Here is a 21,322-nt window from a genome sequence, read left to right as displayed (position 1 = left end):
GTGCTCAGAGCTGGGATGGTGTGCCCAGAGCTGGGATGGTGTGTTCAGAGCTGGGATGGTGTGCCCAGAGCTGGGATGTGTGCTCAGAGCTGGGATGGTGTGCCCAGAGCTGGGATGGTGTGTTCAGAGCTGGGATGGTGTGCCCAGAGCTGGGATGGTGTGTTCAGAGCTGGGATGGTGTGCCCTGAGCTGGGATGGTGTGCTCAGAGCTGGGATGGTGTGCTCAGAGCTGGGATGGTGTGTTCAGAGCTGGGATGGTGTGCCCAGAGCTAGGATGTTGTGCTCAGAGCTGGAATGTGTGCTCAGAGCTGGGATGGTGTGCCCAGAGCTGGGATGGTGTGTTCAGAGCTGGGATGGTGTGCCCAGAGCTAGGATGTTGTGCTCAGAGCTGGAATGTGTGCTCAGAGCTGGGATGGTGTGCCCAGAGCTGGGATGGTGTGCTCAGAACTGCTGGGATTGTGTTCTTAGAGCTGCCCAGGCACTGACAGTGTGCTCAGAGCTGCCCAGGCACTGACAGTGTGCTCAGAGCTGCTGGGGTGCTCAGGCCCTGGGTCTGCAGGTGCGCTTCAGGAGTGTCCTGGTTTGAAAGGAAGTGGTTTTTTTTTTTTTGGAGACAGTGGTTAGCCCAGTGGGGGCTCAGGTGTGAATATTGGCACCTGTTTGGGCCAATGAGGAGATGGTTCCGCCTCTGAGAACACAGGGTATAAAAAGCAGAACTGGCAGAACCAGACTCTCTTGGCTTTTTGGTGAGCAAAGGGATCAGGTCAGTTTTCTCTCCCCCTCCGGCTGTAGGCTGGGTGGGGGAGGGGAAAAGGCCACGAGGTGGCGTGAGGTAGGCCGGAGGCCTTGGACCTTGGAGAGAGAGAGAGACCGGGGAGGGGAAGTGAAAGGATGGAGGGGTGGAAGTAGTGAGGAGCACCGGGCAATTCCCCCCCCCACCGCCCCGCTTCCTAGTGAGAGAGAGAGAAAGGAGAGAAAAGAGATAAGACGCGCCTCGCAGCTCCTGGGAAGTCGGCCAAAAGTGAGAAGGGAGAGTCCGTCACCTAGAGATGATTTTAACTTTTTTCCTTCACGATGGAAACCTTCCAAACGTTGATCCTCCCGGAGGACAGAGATAAGAACAAGAAGAAATGGACAAGTGAAATGAGAGGTTTGTGTGAGTAGGGAGTAGTGGAGATAATGAGAAGAATTTACTTGGGAGGAGATAAACGGAGGAGCAGGTTTTTTTTCGGCTGTGGACGGACTAACTTTCTATTGTAACACAGAGACTGCGGTTTTGGGGGGAAAGCAATGGCTCGGATCCAAGAAAGACAGTGAAGAGTGGTGATGGGCAGAGATCAGGAATAGGAAGATGGTCTCTGTCGTGAAGCCCTAGCCCCAGGGGAAATGGGGGGGGATTTTGTTATCCCAAAATGGAGAGACTGTCGTTTTGTGGAACTGACCAAAGTATCCTTAAAAAGAGAAACCCCAAAAGCAATCTTCTGGTCCATTTCCATGGTGAGAGCATGGAATATGGAAAGGGGTTAGTCAAGAAATGGTACAAGGAGACGACTCCTTCCTCTTTAATAGAATGAATTGATTGTTTGAAGAAGGATAATGGACTGAGAATTAAAACCTGGGAGATGGGGACTGAAGGAAGATTTGAGTTTGTATTGTATGTTGTAATGTGGGTTGAGAGAGGGAGGAGAAATGTGTTTGAAAGATTTCCATTCTGTTCTTTGTGTGTGTGTGTGTGTGTGTGTGTGTGTGTGTGTGTGTTCATAAAGTCTTCTTTCCTTTATTCCTAAGTTGGAGTTTGCTTGCTCTGTTTCTGGTCACATCTCACAGTAGACACCAGGGTGGATGTGTTTTCATGGAGGCACTGGCATTGTGCCCAGTCTAAAACCATGACAAGGAGCCCTGGCTGGTGGGGGCTGTCTCTGCTGGAGCCCCCTGGAGCAGGGCAGAGAAGGGAGGGAAGCCAGGGGCTTCCAGTGCCACCCATCTGAGGGAGGGTGGATCCTCAGCTGGCACCTGCAGCTCTGTGTGTGACATGTGTCCCCATGGAGGTGGCACTGATAGAGTAGCTGAACCAAACCCACCCCAGGAATGACCCAGGTGAGAACAAAGACCTTGTTGGAGCTGGGAGAAATGCTGTCTGTCCCAAGTCCCTCTGTACAGGAAGGACAAGTGAGCAGAGCTTCCTACGTGGGAGCTCCCACAGCTGCAGTAATGGAAATGCTTGTCAGAAGGGACATTCCTGAGAATTCATCTCCATACAACAGGGATAATAAAAAGGAGAAGGGAAATACTCTGCATCAATAAGGCATGCCAAGGCTGTTAGGAGCCTGAAGTATGATTCTGATGGATAATGATATGAAGCCATAAATATACTGTGTCCTGATGATTGTTAAAAGAGACAGTTTCCTTTTATTCCCATATAAAACTCATATTGGAAAGTGCAGTTAAAGCCCACAGTGACAGCCTGCTTTTCCCTGCTGGCTGTTCCAGGGTTATTTGGCTTTGGAAAACACCACCACACATCTGCCAGTGCCATGGACAGAACTGCACGGAGCAGCTCCATGGCAGGAGGCAAACTGGGCATTCCCAGAACGGTTAGAGATCAAACCACCCTCTCTGTGGCTCTTGATCAACCTCTGCTGCTGCCTGTCAGAGTCAGGACACACATCCAGGGAGGACAGTGGCTCCTCAGTCAGAGCAGAGCCAGGAGAAGTTGCATGGGAACAATGCTCCCTCTATTATTAAAATCCAGCATATTGCCTTCCTTTAATGAGTCTTGCCAATTAAACTGCTGAGGCCTCATCAAGCTGCCATCACCTTGTGCCTGCTCAAATCTTGCAGCACCAGGCACAAACTGCTGGGTAAAGTCTGAACTGTGCTAGTCACATGTATTTCCTTCTGCATTAGGGTGGTGGAGGGGGAAGGAGCCAGAGGTGTGGGGGAGCCAGCTCCCATTCCTGAGCCAAAGCCTGGCATCTTCCTTTGGGCCTCTTTCCTTGCCAGGGTGATAATTCCTTAATCACCCCTCATTTCTATCCTTTTATCCTCTGTCTTTTCAAACTGGGTTTTTACAGGCCAGCAGCGGTTTTAAAGGTCATTTTACATCTCTCACTTTCTTTCTATTTTTGAGGCTGTGGTGGAATCTGACTGACTTCTGAATTTAATTATGCTTTAAATAGACAAAATTAATGCAATTGGATTGTGATGCACTGGTAGTGTTCCCTTGCCCTGGATCTCAGAGGTTAATAAAACTGGATTACATTGATATGAATACCTGAAGGACAAGAAAGACATTTCAGCTGTAAGAAATACAGGTCAGGGAGGGCACTTTGCAATATCTGTCCAGCTGTGGGCTTCGTTTGGGCTCTCCTCTGTCCCTGAAGGCTGGCTGGGTCAGCCTGGGGGCACCATGGGGCAAGGAAGGAGCTGGATGGGTCAGATGTGAAAATTGGGAAGGTTCTTTAGGGAATGTAAGATTTTTCTGCAGGGCTTTAATACAAGCTGCACTTTGAGCCAATATTAGGTAGAGCCTGCAAAAGCGTAAAATCAGTTTAATTTTGTACCTGTGACTTCAGTTAACAACAGGGAGGGGGATTCAGCCTTGGTGGGACTCAGGTGAGCGACAATCTCAGTCTGGGCAAGATGTGAGCCTGAAAGAAGCTGCAAGAAGGAGCAGCAGGGGTGGCTTGGGAGGATTTCTGTCTTTGGATCTTTGTCCTGGCTCCCGTTGGCATCTCTGCCTGGAAGGCAGAAAGCTCTGCCTGGTCTCACCTTGAAGAAGGTCATGGTAGCTCCATCCTTCACTGCTCCATACTCTATTTTTGTCTGCTTTGCCAAGTCATCTGCTGAGTCGATGGGGGACTCCATCCTCTCCACGGTCAGGAAGGCTGCGAGGTTGGCCGTGTAGGACGAGATGATAATGAGGGTGAAGAACCACCATATGCCACCAATGATCCGTGTAGACAGGGCTTTGGGCATCAGCTCTGAGCCTGGGGGGACAGGGGAAGGAGGGCAGAGGAAATAGAGGGAAAAAATCCATCTTATGTATCCATACATACATTTTATGTACATATATATATGTGTGTGGTCAGGTTTTACTGTAAAAGCTGCTACAGCCTTGCAATTAAAGCCAACTTCTGAGGCAAATTATCCAGGAATCTTGCATGGAGGACATCAGTAGTCAGGGCTTTGGGCATCAGCTCTGGGGGGGACAGGGGAAGGAGGGTAGAGGAAATAGAGGGAAAAACCCCATTTTATATATGCATACATACATTTTATATATGTACACACACACACACATATATATATATTATATATATATATATATATATATATATATATATATAAATATATGGTCAGGTTTCACTATCAAAGCTGTTACAGCCCTGCAATTAAAGCCAACTGGTTTTGAGGCAAATTATCCAGACATCTTGCATGGAGGACATCAGTAGACAGGGCTTTGGGCATCAGCTCTGGGCCTGGGACAGGGGAAGGAGGGCAGAGGAAGTAGAGGGAAAAAAATCCATTTTTTGTATCCATGCGTACATTTTGTATACATAAATATATATAAAATCAGGTTTCACTCTCAAAACTGCTACAGCCCTGCAATTAAAGCAAACTGGTTTTGAGGCAAATTATTCAGGCATCTTGCATGCGAGGACATCAGTAGGGTTTTTGTAGCATTTGCAGAAAAACCCTCTTCCTTGATTACTGACCTTGGGTACAGTGCCCAATTTACAGGAAACATCCAAACTGAAATAATTAACTGGGCTGCTTTTATGAGATTTAAATAGCAAGCTATTTATGAACTTTTATGAGTGTTTTGTTCTGCCATTTAAAAAGGGCTTTGCTTTTATACAGATTATTTTCAAAAGACTCACTCTGGGGAGTGTGTTCAAATGTACAAGGTTTGAAAAAAATCAAACACCAAGAGAAAGGAACTATCAGGGTCCAGGGCTTTGAATGCCAGTTAGAAATGGGGAAGCAGGAGATGTTACAGCATAAAAGGTGTAGTGGGTCTGGAATGACTTTTATTGAGCAGACATGAAGGGCTAAATGGGTTGTGCTATTTTTGTAATCACCCAAAACACCTTTCAAAGCCAGGCAAGAGCTTTGGGTTTGAAACAGCTGTGCTCAGAGGGTTTATCAGCCTGGAAAGTGCAACAAGGATTGGGCTTTGCAAAGCAATTTTAGGCAGTGTGGCATCAAAGCAGAGCATGGGGTGTAGTTTTCCTCTCTGCAGAGTGCAGCAAGGAGACACGAGGAAGAGGAGGAGTCCTGGATATTGAGGGTGCTTTGGTTCTCCTCAAGATCCTGCTTCTTCCCTCTTCCATCTCCGGCCCTTTGATGCATTAGATGCTGTGACATCAGCCTGGCTTTGAAATATTTTTGTTCTCAGATGCAGAATTGAGTTAAAAAGAATATAGCTCTTTTCATTTATCAGCATCTGATAAGAGGGATGATTCATGCTGCTAAACCATCTTGCTGGGAGCTGTCACTGTCCATGAGGGCAGCTGAGATCCAGGAGGAATCTCTATTACAGGCAGCAGTGGAGCTCAGAGCAGCTCTGTGCCTGCCACTGAGCCATGGCTGTGCTTCTTTTGCTCTCTGGATGTAACCAGTGGTACATGGTAAATTAAAGTGTGACAAATGTTTGACATTTTCCACTTCTTTCTATTCCTGGATTTTCTGCAATTAGATCGCAGCTGAATTTCGTTCCTTATTCAGAGCTGCTCCCAAGCTCCCCCCCTGCTGCCTTCTGAACAGATTTATTCTGTTCATTGCATCTCTCTGTTCCATTCACACACAGGGGTGTGATCCCATTTCTGGGCTCTCTGTGACCCTGGGGGCTTGAGGGGCTGCTGGGCACAGGCTCCTAGGGCAGCTCCTCCAGGCTGGGGGAGCTTCAGGGCATCTCACACTGCTCAGAGGGACCAGGGGAGGGGAAAAATGGGGATGGAGCAGAGGGCAAGGCAGCCTGTCTGCTGGAAAAGTTGATTTAGAGCAGAGAGAGAGCCAGGTCAGAGATCCTGAAACGGAACAAATGGCTGGAATGAACAGAAACAGGAATTTCCAGAGGCCATAGGAATGAAGCAGCTGAGGGAGATGAAGGCAGGCTCCTCCTTGGAGCTGCAGGAGCCAGGAGGTGCTGGGAGGTTGCATCTAAGACAAATGTTGAATTTAAAGAGCCCTAAGAGCAGGTGGGTGCCCCCTTACCTTGCTGCATCAGCGCTCCCATCCCGAACCAGAAGCTGTTCAGGAGGGTGAAGTTGTTCTCCACGATGTCCGAGCCCGGGTTGCAGGGGTGGGCATCATACCACTCATATGGGCTGAACCTGCAGCACACAGGGAAACAGAGCTCCTGATGGTGCCTGAAGGGGCTCTAGGACAGAGGCTAGTCAGGATTAAGAGAATAAAGTGGGGATTTATTAAAAGCCATCCGTAGATACACCCTGGGCAGCCAAAGCCTTCCAAAATGGTCACAAGTTTTTCAGACAGATGTAAGTCTGGTCCATTTGCATATCAGGGGTTAATCCTTAATTACAGCTTCAGGTAATGAAGTCAAATACCCCCAGTTTGCTCCTCACATCTCACTTAGCTTATACTTTTCAGGGCCTGAGGGTGAAGGGTGTCCTTGGATCTCAGGCCTGGAGGAATTGTTCTGTCTGACCAAAATGTGAAGATAGTTAACAACAGTTCTATATGGAGTTATGGACTCAGGCAGCACAGGATTTGAAAGATATAAAGGCTAAAATTTTATGGCATCAGTTAGTTGGGATATGGCAGGACAAGACCCTAAAGGAACTGGGAAAAAGGAGCCTCAGTGCCTCTGGTGTTGCTGACCCTTTGGTGCTTTATAGAGAAAAGGCAAATTCAGCCCAAGCCACCTACACAGCTGTAAGTCTGTGTCCTGCACTTGGAGAGCAGAAACCTGGGAAGCCAAGTCCTCCTGAGGTGTCTCAGATGGCCTCCCCAGAGCCTTTGGTCACTTTGGATCATCTTTTCACTGCTGTGTCCTACAACTGCACCCAAAGCATGTGATGGTGGGGTGGGATGGGGTCCAGACATGTAATTTCTTGTATGCAATAGTTAAAAAATGTGGGAAAAAAAGTCATTTTTGGTTGACTGAGGAGAAGCCTTGGTCATTCTGCAGTAGTAGCAGGGACAAACTGGTATTTCAGGAGATTCTGCCACCAATGCACATGGGAATCAGGGTGGGATTTAGGTCACTGAGAAGCAGAACCTTCCACCATCCTGACAAGCAGGAGTTTGGCCCAGTCAGGGCACTGGCAGAACACTGGAATGTGGTGGCAGTTTGCTGTGGACAAACTTATTCCCTGTGGGGATGAATTTCCATGGATGGCCCTGCAGTTCTTGAGCAAGACTGAGGGAATTTCCTGGGAATATCTCTGCAAATTCTGCCCAAGATTGACAGGCAAGCACTGCTGGGAATGAGCTCGTTTAGCCAGGATCTGGGGAGGATGCTAAACAGGAGAGATGTTAATATTTTTAGAGCTGTTTATTTACATTTTCTGAGAGTCCCAAATTTTGCAGAGATTAAATTAAAAACATAATTGGTATAATTGCTTTTGAACCAGGCATTAATTATCATCTCCACTTCCTTCTGGAATCCCTGGAGATTCACAACAGCCCCTTCTCAAAGCCCAGCCCACAGCCTCTGTCAGGAGATGCTTCCCTCTGTAATTCTCCAGCAGATGTGCCACCACCAAAGGAGAGGGTTCGTGGCTCCATTCCAGGGTGGCCTCGCTCACACAGTTGGATTCGTTTGGAGAAGGGCCCCAGAGCCCTGCCAGGAACCTCCTGGCACTGAAACCTGCCCTGGGCACAGGGCAGTGCAGAGCTGGGGTTCCTGGCAGTGCCAGGCATGGGAGGGATCTGGGGGAAACCCATCCCTGAGGATGGACAAGGCACAGCCCACTGATGCATTGTTCACAGGGGTCCCAGGATGAGGGAAGAGATGAGAAAGTTGCCTCCATGTTCATAAGGCTTGGTTTATTATTTTGTGATATATATTATATTAAAAACTATACTAAAAGAATAGAAGAAAAAAAATCATCAAAAAGCTTAGCTAAGAATAGAAAAGGAATGAATAACAAAGGTTTGTCTCTGACTGAGACAGTCTGGACAGCTGGACTGGGATTGGCCATTAATTAGAAACAACCAAATGAGACCAATCCTAGATCCACCTGGTGCATCCCACAACAACAAATAAGAATTATTTACAGTTTGTTCCTGAGGCCTCTCAGCAACTCCAGGGGAAAAAATCTTAAAGAAAAGATTTTTCATAGAACATGTCAGTGACAGCCTACAGCTCCTGTGGCTTTGGAAAAGATTACCCTGGGCACAGCTGTGCCACTTTTTGCCTCTGTTTTCCACCTCCAAGGTACAGTGCAATGAGCTCTCCTTTCCTTTCCTTCCTGGTTTATCTCTCCTTCCTGTTCCCTGGCTGGGTTTGGGGTGTGGAACCCCAGGTCCTGCTGAGGCTGCACCCTGGCATTGCTGCTTGTTTGTCCAGGGAATGGTTGGGCTCTCCTTGCTGCTCACCCTCCTCTGCTCTCTAAATCAGAGGAAATCAGCCAGGAAACAAGAACCAGGCTGAACTCAGACCTGGCTTTACATGCTGCTTATTCCTTGGAACTTGCTATAGATTCACACCAGAGGTGGATAAAGGATGGTGTCTTGGTCCTTTCTATCAGATAAAGCCAGAGTTCAGGAATTAGATTAAAACTTTCTTGGGCTGCCCACGAAAGACCGTGAAAAAGAAAGGGAATAGGTAAGCTCAATGAGCCTGGCAAGATGACACGCTGGAGAACTTCAAGGTCTGAGTGAAAACCTACTGGTGCAGCTCAAATGACAGAGAAATATTCAGAAATCTGCAAAGCAGCCACAGCCTCCACAGCAGAGAAACCATTAGTGGAAGCAAGAGGTAACGAAGGAAGGAGGGAGAGGAGCTCGTTGACCCCTGAGCTCAAATCAGTTGGGGAATTCAGGATCCTCTGTGGCTGGCTTCCCTCATCCTTACACACACTCTGGGCTCTGAGAAATATTTCATCAAAACCTAGCATCATTCTCCTGCCTCTTTCAGCTTTTTGGGCGGGAAATTGAAGCATTTGGAAGAAATTTAAAAGATCTAACACAAGATACTTTTGAGTCTAAATTGTGTCTCCAGAGAAATATTCAATGGATGACCCAGACTATTGTATTGGCAGGGATGCCCTGAAGAAGGCAGGAATGATGAATCTGACTCCATGTTCTCAGAAGGCTCATTTATTACTTTATAATGCTATATTATATTAAAGAATGTTATACTAAAGAATAGAGAAAGGATACAGACAAAAGACTAAAAAGATAATTATGAAAATTCCTGACTCTTTCCAGAGTCCTGACAGAGTTTGGCCCTGATTGGCCAAAGAGTGAAAACAACTCCCAGCAGAATGCAATGGAACAATCACCTGTGGGTGAACAATCTCCAAACACATTCCACATGAGCACAGCACAGGAGAAGCAAATGAGATAAAAATTGTTTTCCTTTTCTCTGAGGCTTCTCAGCTTCCCAGGAGAAAAATCCTGGGTGAAGGGATTTTTTAGAGAATGTGAATGCCACACCAGACCTTGCTGCAATTGGGATGAAGATTAAACCCACCCACACACCCTGGCACAGAGCCAGAGGGGTTTGGTGTAATTTGGGGGCTGTGTGAGCCCAAGGACAGGTGCCAGCCTGGCACCAGAGCATCCCAAGGAGCTGTGGGGACAGCCAGGGTTGGTGGCTCTCTGGGGGCTGGGAGCTCCATCAATAGTGAAGAAAAGCTGATTAAAATGACAGATGAACGAAATCCATCCTTGGCTTGCCTCTAAATAGTTCCTGAGTCTGTTTTAAGTGGCATTGACCTATGGTTATGGCATGAGCAGAGGGCTCTGGTGCCTGGTTCAGAAGAGTCATGTCTCTGAATTAAGGCTTTTCTATTTTGATTGTGGTTTTCTGCTGAGAATTGGATTTCAGAGGCCTTGCTGGGGTCAAAAGCAGATATTGTTTCCATTACTTCTGAATGCAACAAATATTTTCCCTGTGAAATCTCTTGCCTTCCATCTCTATGTGTTAAAAGACCATTCCAGCAGAATTTTAATTACTCTGAATACTTGGTGTTATTTGAAAAATAGAAGAAATGTCAGGAGCAAAATGTGAAAAAGAAACTGTAATTGCAATATTTTATGTGTTGAATTTAGTCCAAAAAATAGCCTGAGAGGGAAAAAATTGTTCTACAACATCATAATTGATGTGATGGAGCGAGATGCTGAGGTTCTTGTCAGAATAAAAGCTGAGACAAAGCCACAGTTCTTCAGGTTTTCATCCCTCAACATCAGCCAAAAGCCAGGCAATGCTGGACAGACATCCCTGTTTGTGCAAAGTGGAGACTGAGGGGCTTCACATCAGGGCCTGCCCCAGCATTTCCTTCAGCCTTTCTGCAGCATTCCTCGTGCAGATACAACTGGCACATTTAACACGCTTTGAAAGTGGGATCTGGACGATTTGGGCTGGATTTGGTCATTATGAGCTGGGAAAAATGAGCTCCAAAATGTAAAATTGTATTTGGATTGTGACTGCAGGCCACAGGAGCAGGCTGGTGCCATCAGCTGTGCCCTGCCTGGATGACAGAGACAGACAGACAAGGGCTGTCTGTCGGCCACCACAGGGTTTTCCTTCCCATGGTTACCTTGGGTGCACATCCCCAGAGGAGAGTCCTGTGCTGCTGAGGGCACCAGGTTATCCCTGACAGGCTGGGTGGGGAGGGAAGGCAAAAACAAGGCAGGAGGGGGATTGCAGCTGCAGTCTGGGTCAGGGAGGGCCTTCCACATCCTCTGAGAGGAAAACTGTGGATGCTGACAGTCTGGGCAGGGAGAAAGTCAGATAAACTTTCCCAGGCATTGCTCTGGGGGAGCTTTGAGAAAGCTCAGAGAAAGAATTAAAATAATTTTTAGTCTTTGCAGCTGGTGTTTTGAACCTGTTGTTCACTTGTAAGATGTGCACAAGAAGGTGTTCCCAATTAGCCAGTGAGGGGAGGGGTGTTGATTGAGGACCAGTCAGGTCCAGCTTTCTCAGAACAGTCTGTAAAAGAATGTGATGTCTAACAAACTTCACTTCTGAGAAGACCTTGGAGACTGTGTTGCTTCATTCAGCTGTCCCTAATACAACAGTGACAGAAAACAAATGTCACCTCTGTCCCCATGCAGAGAGGGGCCAGAGGATGTACCTGCCTCACCATGCATGTTTAACATGCTTTGAAAGTGGGCTCTGCACAATGTGGGCTGGATCTGGCCACTATGAGCTGGAAAAAACAAGCTCCTAATGTGAGCACTGCAGGTGCTCACAGCCCTCATGCCCAGCTCACTCTGCTGCTCTGTGTAATTAGGATGTGACAGAGTGAATGCTGGAAATCTGCTCTAAATGCCCCCCTGGACTGAGGGATGCTGAAAATTGCAGATTTGTTGTAGCATCAGGGTTAATGGAGTCTGCTCTTCGAGCTCTGTGTCTGATCTTTCCTTTGGCTCTCTAATGCCAGTGGATGAGGGAGGAATGTTTCTGATGGTGCAGCACAGCAGGCCTTGGGGAAAAGGGTCTGCACAGACCCCCAGACCAAACCAGGGAGGGTTCTGAAATCCCCCCTGGTATAAATTCAACTGGAAGTAATGAGAAATGAGCATCAAACTGCAGAGTGGGCTGAGGAATCTTTCCTGGACGAGGTGTTTAGGCAAAATATTCCATTGAGGGCTGTGTGTGGTCATGGAGGGCACCTGCCTGCAGGAGGGGGAAAGTGCTTTGTTTGGATTTGAAAAGGTGGGATCATGGATTGAGAGAAAACCTGGGCTGTGTCTCATCAAAGGCCCTGTGGAATTAACAAGACATGCAAATGTATGCAAATTCTGCCTTTAAACATAGAGGATTTAAACATGCTAATTAGATGCATATTAATTTTGTAAACAGACACAATGTCTGATCCGTAGCAAAGGCATCTTCATTCTTTTGGTGTAGGGAAAGGTTTGTGTGAGGGACAGAAGTGGGAAATGGTGGGGGAGATGGGAGCTCAGGACCCAGCAGAGGCTGGGAAGGCTGTGAGCAGAGAGCATGAAAGGACAATGACACAGAAATCCATCCCTTCATACACCAGGAGGTGCTGACAGAAAAGCTGCAAAACTTCTGAAATCTTCAAATCCTTCCATGCTGGGAGTGTGTAAAAGTGAGCAGGCAGCCCATGGGGATGGACCAGGGGGGATCTCAGGGGTGACCAGGCTTTGGTGCTGCAGCTGCCAGCAGGGACCCCTTACCTGGCAATGACAAAGAGCACACAGCTGACCCCCAGGTAGGCGAGCAGGATGTACATCCAGATGTCAGGAGAGAGAGGGTTGAGGAAGGAGAAGACGCTGGGGTTGGTCCCGTTGGGCTTCCTGTAGAGGATGCTGACCCCCAGGGTCATGAAGGGCTTGGAGAAGTCGATGGCTTTCTCCCGGACATGAGTGATGGTCAGAGGAGCCACGGCCAGGTCAGCTTTCTGCAAAGAGGGAGGGACACAGGGAGAAAGGAGGAGTTACAAACAGAGGTGTTTCCATGGCCTTGGAGACACCACAGATCTCACACAGCAGAAACAGGACAAAAACCCCCAAAGTGCAGCCCTGGGATTCCAAAAAGTCCCAAAGGGCAGCCCTGGGGTTCCAAAAAACCCCAAAGTGCAGCCCTGGCGTTCCAAAATCCCCCAAAGTGCAGCCCTGGGGTTCCAAAAAACTCCCAAAGTGCAGGCCTAGGGTTCCAAAATCCCCTGAAGTGCAGCCCTGGGGTTCCAAAAAGCCCCAAAGTGCAGCCCTGGGGTTCCAAAATCCCCACCAAAGTGCAGCCCTGGGGTTCCAAAAACCCCAAAAGTGCAGCCCTGGGGTTCCTCCCTGCTGTTGCACGTGTGGTACACATTTGGTATGAAATACAGATGTTGTGGGCACAGTGTTTGCAGTGAAATAGAGATGTTGGGGGTACAATGGTCACTGTAAAATACAGATGTCGGGGTACAATGGTCACTGTAAAATACAGATGTTGTGGGCACAGTGGTTGCAGTGAAATGCACATGTTGGGGGTACAATGCTCACAGTAAAATACAGATGTTGGGGTACAATATTCACAGTAAAATACAGATGTTGGAGGTACAATGGTCACTGTAAAATGCAGCACAACCAAATGGAGGCGTTACAGCCTCTGCAGCTTCTGCTCCAATGTGACGAGCTCTTCTGAAACAGTCAGAAAAATTAGATTTTACAGAGTTCTAAAGTGTCAGTGGCCCTTGTCTTTGCTTGCTCCTCAGCACAAGACTCTACACCAGTGAGCAAACTGTGTGCAGAGCCCGCTGTTGGCAGCAGTGGTTTGTTGTTGTTGTTGTTGTTCCTCCTTTCATTTGCTGCTGTCTTGCCTTTCACACTGATTCAAGAGAGGAGGGTGTGGATGGAGCTGCAGGGAGCCATGCTGTGGCAGTGTGAGCTAAAAGGTTCAATCTCTTTTCCCTCAGTCATTTTGTGATACAGCTTGAGGGGCTCAGTCTCAGGCAGGAATGCTTGGTGCCTGTGGGTGGGAGGGAGGGAGGGAGGTGTGCAGGTGAGCCCCTCTGAGGAAACTCTGTTTAGTGATGGACTCCTCAGCCCATCCTGCTGAAGGGCTCTGAGCTTCATGAAGAATTTCAGCCAAGCATATTTTTTATCCTGACAGCTTGTGTGAATTGTGTTTGTTTCTATTATTTCTTTTACTTACTGATTTGTGTGTTAATTCAGTGAGCAGCCACATTCACTCCCTTTCTGTTGGCTAAGAGCTGCATTCATTCCTCTCACAAAACATTCATCCAGGTTCTCAAAAGCCACAAGTAAACACGTCCAAGGTTTCCTCAATATCACCCTCCTTGCCTGAGCTTTGCAAATCATTCTTTGGGATTGTGAACTTCTGAGGAAACACAGACACATAAATTACAGCTCTGAAGTTGAGCAGAACCTCCCCCCGTGCCAGGAGCCTGGGTGAGATTTATTTAACATCTGGTTCTGAAAATTAAAATTCTAAGTTACCCATGAGTGATAATTACCTAGAGATACAGTAGGTTTGTCATTATTCATGGACTTTAAAGCAATATTGGCTGGAACATACTTTGCTTCAGCAGGAACTGGGGGTTCACTGTAGGAACCAGAGCAGATCCCTGGCCTGTGCTGGGGGTAAATTTGTACTAAAGGTTACACTTGACCTTTCCAACCTGTGATCAAGTCAGTGCAATGTTTATAAATAGAGGAATCTGGGTCTTTTACTGTAGGAAGAGTCTCTACATGAGCTTTTGTTCATTTATACATGTGTGTGTGTGTGCGTGTGTGTGTGTGTGTGTGCAAGGGACCCCCTCCAACAAGTGCAGCCTTAGAGCTCCTGAACAGAGACCTTCAGGAATGATGTAACAAGGGTAAAAATGATGTGGTTTTGTTCTAACATGGCTCTCCAGCTGCTCCCTGGTTTCCTTTCCTTCTCACTTTCCAGATGGGAATTCATTTTTACATCAGAGCTCCTTTTAGCCTCTGCCATTTGTCAAAACCTGTGGAAAATGGGGACAATATTTTCCCAGTGAGCCCATTGTGCCAGCTGTGGTTGTGGTGACATGGACAGAAGCTGAAGGGTGTTGGAGGTGGCATTGGTGGCTGCCCAGCCTGAGCTGGGGATGTTCTGCATTCTGGAGACCATCCTGGCAGGTTTGGAGCTTGGCTGCTCCCACCACCTTACAGCACACCTGGAAATTTTGGCTTTGCGCTCTGCACAGTCACAAGGCAGAAATGGCAAAAGAAATGCAGCATTTTCCCTCCTCCCTCACTTCTGTGTGGGTGTCCTGACTCACCAGGGAAAGGCAAAGAAGATGTTGAAGGATTTGGCAACGGGTTTTTCTGAAGGAGGCAGCAAAAGTTGTGTGGTCAGAGCTCGCTGGCGATGGCCAGGCTGAGGAAGCCTCGGCCGAATTTGTCAGAACAATGCAGTGAGCTAAAGAACAGCCTGGAGTTTGTGCTTTGCACAGAAAATGAAGAGAGAGAACTCTGCATGGATGCCCAGGGATTCAACTGCTTTTAGCACAGAAATAAAATTTTACTGTGTGGCTCCAGAAGCTCCTGTGATGTGCTCCCAGCCCTGTGTCCTTGCAGGGAATGTCACATTCAGGCAGGACAGAGCAGGGATTCTGGAGCCTGGCTGGGGTGTGTCCTGAGCAATTAGAGGCAGAACAGGGCTGCACTTCCATATCCTTTTTATCAATGCAGATTTTTCTGAAGGTGGCCTCTAATTAGGGCTTTGCTGACAGAGAGGATCTAAATCAAACCCACCAAGGGTGAAGCTTTGATTTGTTGTGCTCTGACATTCCAAACTGGGCAGTCAATTACCAGACTCTGGCTGCTTCCTTTACTCAGCCCTGGCTCTTGTGCTGCTGCACAGTCAGGTGGGTTTTATTAAAGATGAGGAATTAGAGCAAGTGCCAGGGGCTTTAAGACCTTTGTCCAGCAAAACCTCTTCAGCCTGCACCTCTGCTTTACTGGAGCTCACACGTCTTCCAAGCCTTGTGCCTGTTCTTAAGTGTTCTGCTGAATTGAGGCCAAAAAGATGAATTCTGCCAAGGCACATCAAACACAGACACTTCTCCAACACACCTCCAAGGGTTTGGATCTCCTCATTCACCCAGTTCCAGCGTTTCACTTGGCTGGAACAGCTGTGAGTTCACCGGGTGTTCAGCACAGGGATGATTCTTTTTGCTGCAGAGATATTTGGTTTTCATCAGAAAATGCCAGATCTTATCTCCAAGTTCTCAGTTATCAGGGAGATGTGGCCTGTGGGTCAGGACAGCTCTAGTGCAGCCGTGGTCACTGTGGGAATCCTGCAGTGCCTGACCTCAGCCAGAGCCAACCTACAGGCAGTGGCAGAGCCCACCAACAGCATAAGCACCAAGATAAATATTTATTCAGGAAAAGAAGCTGCCTCTGTGCTTATTTTGCCAATCTGCGTTAGGTATTTACATAAACTAATCATGTGTGTGTTGCCTGAGAGACAGAAATAGTGTGTGTGTGTGTGTGTTTTACTGATTTAATTGTTACAGGTCTGGCACTGTCATCCCTCGGTGTCTCTTGCCACTGCCAGCACTGGGGCTTCTGCCTTGGGTCCTGTCTCTGCTCCCTACTCTCCTTGCCTGGCTGCTGTGCCCTGCTCCTGCTCCATTCTCAGGTTTCTGTGGTTGAGATGACCCTGAGGTATCAGAAATTCTCTTTTTTCCCAGCCCCATGACCAAAGAAGAAGTTGAGATTCTTCTGTTCTGCTTTTCAAGGTTGGTTATTTTTCCTTATCTATGACATACTATCTCTGACCTGCTGAGGTCTGTCCAGCAGGTTGGGCTGTGGCACAGTCCCTGCCCTTGGTGTGCTTGGGGTGCCCTTGCCTGCCCTTAGTTCTTTATACTAAGAACTACCTGTACTTTATTTACAATAATTTCCCAATCCCTATCCCTTATGTTAGACAGTCTCTACTCTAAACCAATCCAGAAGTGTCACCATCACAGCAGAAGATGGAGGACAAGAAGGAGAAGGAGAAGAAGAAGAAGGAGGAGAAGGAGGAGGAGAAGGAGGAGGAGAAGGAGAAGGAGAAGGAGAAGGAGAAGGAGAAGGAGAAGGAGAAGGAGAAGGAGAAGGAGAAGGAGAAGGAGAAGGAGAAGGAGAAGGAGAAGGAGAAGGAGAAGGAGAAGGAGAGAACACACCCAGATTCTGCCATCTTGCCTCTTGAACCCCCATTCTAATTCCCCAAAATTCTACATTTCCACCCTGTGACAAATTCACTGTCATTCTACTCAAACCCTTGTGGCCTGTAAATCTTCACACAAAGTTGGGAATTGTTTCCATGGGCTAAAATCAAAGGCACAGGTGTCTTTGACTCTGTGCAAAGTCTCTGAGCCTCCTGCCAGGGTCTGGAGTCACCCAGGGCAGCCAGAGGAATGTCCTGGGTCCCAACACTCCCTGTCCCCAGGGTGTGCTGGGCTCACAGCTGCAGCTCCCTGCACTTCTCCCTGCAGCAGAGCAGCCCCTGAGGTGTGCTGGGCTCATAGCTGCAGCTCCCTGCACCTTTCCCTGCAGCAGAGCAGCCCTGGCTGGGCTGTCCTGGGCGTGGGGGATGAGGCACAGCTGAGGCAGCTGGGCTCTGCTGCAGCCCATGGCTCAGAGAGGAGGGGCTGCTGCTGCTGGGGCAGGTGTGGGGGTCTCTGTGAAGGCCCTGTGCCTGCCCTGGGGCAGGGAAGCACTCTCAGGGAGCAGGGAGGCTCAAGGAGAGCAGGATCAGTGCCAAGTGTCTGATTCTAGCTCTTCTTAATGGCTGCTCTTCAAGTCTCAGTCCTTAGGCATCATTTTTGTCAATGGATTTATTCAATATCAGGGTGAATTAAGAATAGAGGTTGGCAGGAAAAGCCCAGCTGTGAGCTGAAGGGGAGGAATGAGGGCCATGAGGTCCTGTGGGGTTTTTATAATCTTCACTTTGAGGAAGATCTCCCGAGTTGGAACTGCCATTAATTGTACCTGAGGGATGTGAAGGCTGGAGGACTCAGGTGAGAATGGCCTTGCTGTGAGAAACAAGCCCTGTCCTAGGGATTCCTGCCAGGTAAACCAGCCAGCAAGGGGCAGGGACACCTGCTGAGCACACAGAGAGCCTGAACTCCCAACACACAGATCCTTCACCTGGATCCCTGGGTATGACCCAGTCATGAATCCACCCAACAGTGATCTGAGCACGAAAAGAAAAGTTCTTCTGGTTTATTTCCATCCTGTCCCTAACACAGAGGTCCTGCAGTGTCTAAAAGCTGGAGGACACTTCTTCCAATTAAATTAAACAATTAAATTGTTTGCTCCTTGTTCTTGTCCCAGTGACATCCACAGGAAGCCCCAGCTCATGACAAGTGAGATAAAACATCCACCAGTGCAGGAGCATTAATGGGGAGCTGGCAGTGTGGTGCCAAATGTATTTCTGCCAGAATTTACTGTCAGAAAATGCCCACTTATTGTGGAATTGTTAAATCAACTGTCAGGAACAGTCCCTAAGGATGGTTATTGCAAGTCCTCCACAGTTCCCACTGGCAGGGATTTCCATCAGCAGCCCCAGTATTTGCCACATCTCTTTTATTCCCACCTGAAGTCTCAGATTGAATGGCAATGTGATGTGCACTGTTGCAGCAGAAGACAAGTTTTATTTGTGAACAAGTTTGTGCAAAATGTCCAGAACAACTCATTCTGCTGCTTTTATGGGATTCTGCCCACAAACAATAGGGAAGATTTGCAGGCATTGCTTTGCCAGACAACTGGAATTTATAAATCAGAACGGATGGGCCACGGTGTGCAGTGGAGCTTTGCTTGTATCAGTAATAATTTCTATGAATAAACATCAATAGCAGTTCACTGTTGCTGAAAGGAGGAGATTTGGCACTTGTCAGGCTCCCTGTTTGTTATGAATAAAGGGCTCAGGAGCTTCTCTGCACTGCCTGGGCTCCCCAGGCCTCCCTGAATACCTGAGTTCAGCTCTCATGGCCCTTCTGATCAAGGCTCCTCTGCGGGAATGGCCAGAGGGGTGACAATAATCAGTGGGCTGAGGTTACTTCTCCAGGGAATGAACTGAACTCCTCAAAACAGGGACTTTTTGCGCTGAGGATGAGCAGCAGATGAAAGGCAGCAGGGCAGGGCTGCTGCATGAGGCTGCAGGAGGCTGTTGTCTCTGGATCTGCTACTGGGGACCCTGTCAGAGGCAGGGTCGTGCTGTGGCTGCTCTGATTGCTGTTGCTTTTCCTGTTTATGCTTAAGGCCAGACTAGAAACACAGGGATTTTACAAAGGATCACAGCCCGAGGCATCCCTGCCTGTGGCCAGGCACGTCTGGATCAGAGGGAGAGGAGGGGGAGGATTCGTGACTGCAGCAAGCCCTGAGTGCTCACTGTGTAAACACCTGTCCCAGCACGTGATTCACCTCTGGGATGCCAGCTTTTGGGCATTTACCTCTTTGCTGACAGCACCTTTGTCCCCCAGACACTGCTGTCATGCACCTCCCCAGCTCCTGTGAGGCCCATCTCCACCCCAGGGGACAGTGGCCCTTGCTTTGCCCATCTCCTCCTCTCCAAATTTCAGCCTCAGCTGAGCTGCCTGATTCCTGGTATGCAGAATCCGCTGATTCCTGGTATGCAGAATCCAGAACTTCCACATCTCCCAGGCCCTCTGAGCAACAATCATCACCATTTGAGCCTCTCACCTCACCCCAGGAGCACCCCCTGCTCTGCCCAGGTCATTCAGGGAGCCCACACCAGCTCAGCCCACAGCAGCCCATGGGGCTGAGTGGATCTTCAGCAGTGCAATGGCTTTGTGCACTGAATTAATCCTGACCTGGGTACTTGGAGCTCACAGAATCCTGCCTGCTTTATGCTCCCACCTGAATGATTCCAGCTTGTTTATGAGAAGGAGATACTGAAGACAGAGGAAAGCCAGCTCAGATATCAAACTCTGATGTGGGCAGCCCTGTTTTCATCACCACCACTTGACTGGAATGCTGTCTCTAGCACTTTTCCTACTGGGTGTGAAATGGGCTTGATCTGGCCTGCTGCAGTGTCCATGGGCTGTGCCTTTCCCCACACCAGGGGAAGAGGCTGCTGAGGAAGGGCCCATCTGGCTGCAATTTCACTTCCGAAGGCTTTACATAAACACTGCCATAAAAAGCAATGGCATGCAGATAAAGGAGCTGGTGGCTTCATGGGGGGCCTGGGCAGGCACAAGCTCAGCCATGCAGGACAGAGCACAGAGCTGCATCTCACAGCTAAGAAGAGGAAGAAGAGGAAGAAGAAGAAGAAGAAGGAGAAGAAGAAGAAGAGGTTTCTTGCAAGAAGAGGAGATTTGGCCCTTTCCTGCTGCTGTGTGTTGATTTGCCTTTTAGATAGTTACCCAAGAAATGCTATAATGCAGGTTCGACCATGAATTTTGTGTTATTTAATGACATTGCTCTTCAAATCTCCTTCTTGTCTGTCTAAGGTAGCTGACCACAGCTTTGGAAATGGCTGAAACCTCCTGAAAGCCCTGTCGTGTTTTGCAGGACACTGGAAGGGACATGGTTTGGGCTGAATAACTGTCTGGCTTCTATTCCCTTGGGAGGGATTTGCTCCTTGTGAGCCCTGCAGTGCAGGGAGAGCTCCAGAGCCCAATCTGAGCAGTTAGAGAGCTCCAGAGGCTGCACCCAGCACTGAGAGAGCTCCAGAGGCTGCACCCAGCACTGAGAGAGCTCCAGAGGCTGCTCCCAGCCCTGGGAGAGCTCCAGAGGCTGCTCCCAGCCCTGGGAGAGCTCCAGAACCCAATCCCAGCACCGAGAGAGTCAGAGGTGCTCCCAGCCTGAGAGCTCCAGAGGCTGCTCCCAGCCCTGGGAGAGCTCCAGAGGCTGCTCCCAGCCCTGGGAGAGCTCCAGAACCCAATCCCAGCACCGAGAGAGCTCCAGAGCCCAATCCCAGCACCGAGAGAGGTCCAGAGGCTGCTCCCAGCCCTGGGAGAACTCCAGAGGCTGCTCCCAGCAGGGCTGAGCAGAGGAGCCGTGTCCCAGGGGGTTCTGCTAAGGGGCACAGCTGCCACTCGGTGTCAGCTCTGATCTGTGTCACTCACATCACTCAGAGCAGCAGAGCTTCCACTGGGACACTGCCTCTCATCTAACTTGGCAGGGCTGTTGTGTAAGAGGCTCTAAAATCTGTGGGTTGAGCTGCACGGAGTGTTCCAGAAGGAAAAGCACCAGGGCAGGTTTGCAGAGCTCTCCCATGAGATGAAGTCCTGCTCCCCAGGGCTGTCCTTGCCTGCCCTTGCTGCTCTCCTGCTCCCTGGGCCAGGCCAGCCCAGGGCTGCAGTGCTTGTCACAAACTGATTAAGTGTCACTCTGTCCCTATAAAGGGACATAATCATCATCATCTGCATTTTACAGATGGAGGAAGCAGGACACAGAAGCAACTTGTCCAATGTCATTTAGGGCAGAGAAGGCAGATCTGGAAGCCCAGCCCAGCTCCTGAGCCACTCATCAGTCCCAGCCAGTGCTTGAGTCTCCACACACCACAGTGACTCACCCAGCAAATTCATTCTTCTCCCATGAATGGTAAGAACATCACAGCTCTAGAGGGGATTATTTTTGTGTCTTTGCTACTTAGGCTGTGGACTCAGAATGCAGCCAGGACCTGGAGGTGGTCATGGGCTGTCCCACTTCAGCAGGATGCTCAGGAGGAGAGTGC

General features: G+C 48.8%; 1 protein-coding gene and 1 long non-coding RNA gene across 2 annotated transcripts in view; one reads left to right on the top strand and one right to left on the bottom strand.

Moving 5' to 3' along the window:
* The window catches only part of GRIK3 (glutamate ionotropic receptor kainate type subunit 3), a 126,598-nt gene that overhangs the window by 12,843 nt on the left and 92,433 nt on the right, over positions 1–21,322 (bottom strand). The window contains exons 11-13 of the mRNA XM_050983417.1: positions 12,343–12,566; positions 6,217–6,335; positions 3,772–3,989 (exon numbers count right to left, since the gene is read on the bottom strand). Coding sequence (XP_050839374.1) covers positions 3,772–3,989; positions 6,217–6,335; positions 12,343–12,566 — 561 coding nt within the window. The remainder of the gene's footprint in view (positions 1–3,771; positions 3,990–6,216; positions 6,336–12,342; positions 12,567–21,322) is intronic.
* On the top strand, positions 738–18,425 carry LOC127060409 (uncharacterized). The gene is made up of 3 exons (XR_007779418.1): positions 738–1,150; positions 16,329–16,376; positions 16,565–18,425. It is a non-coding gene; the product is annotated as an uncharacterized LOC127060409 (long non-coding RNA).

Source organism: Serinus canaria, chromosome 23 (assembly GCF_022539315.1).
Source record: "Serinus canaria isolate serCan28SL12 chromosome 23, serCan2020, whole genome shotgun sequence".
Classification (NCBI taxonomy): Eukaryota; Metazoa; Chordata; class Aves; order Passeriformes; family Fringillidae; genus Serinus; species Serinus canaria.
The sequence above is the reverse complement of the archived record's forward strand: the minus strand, read 5'-3'. Positions and strand labels throughout refer to the sequence as shown.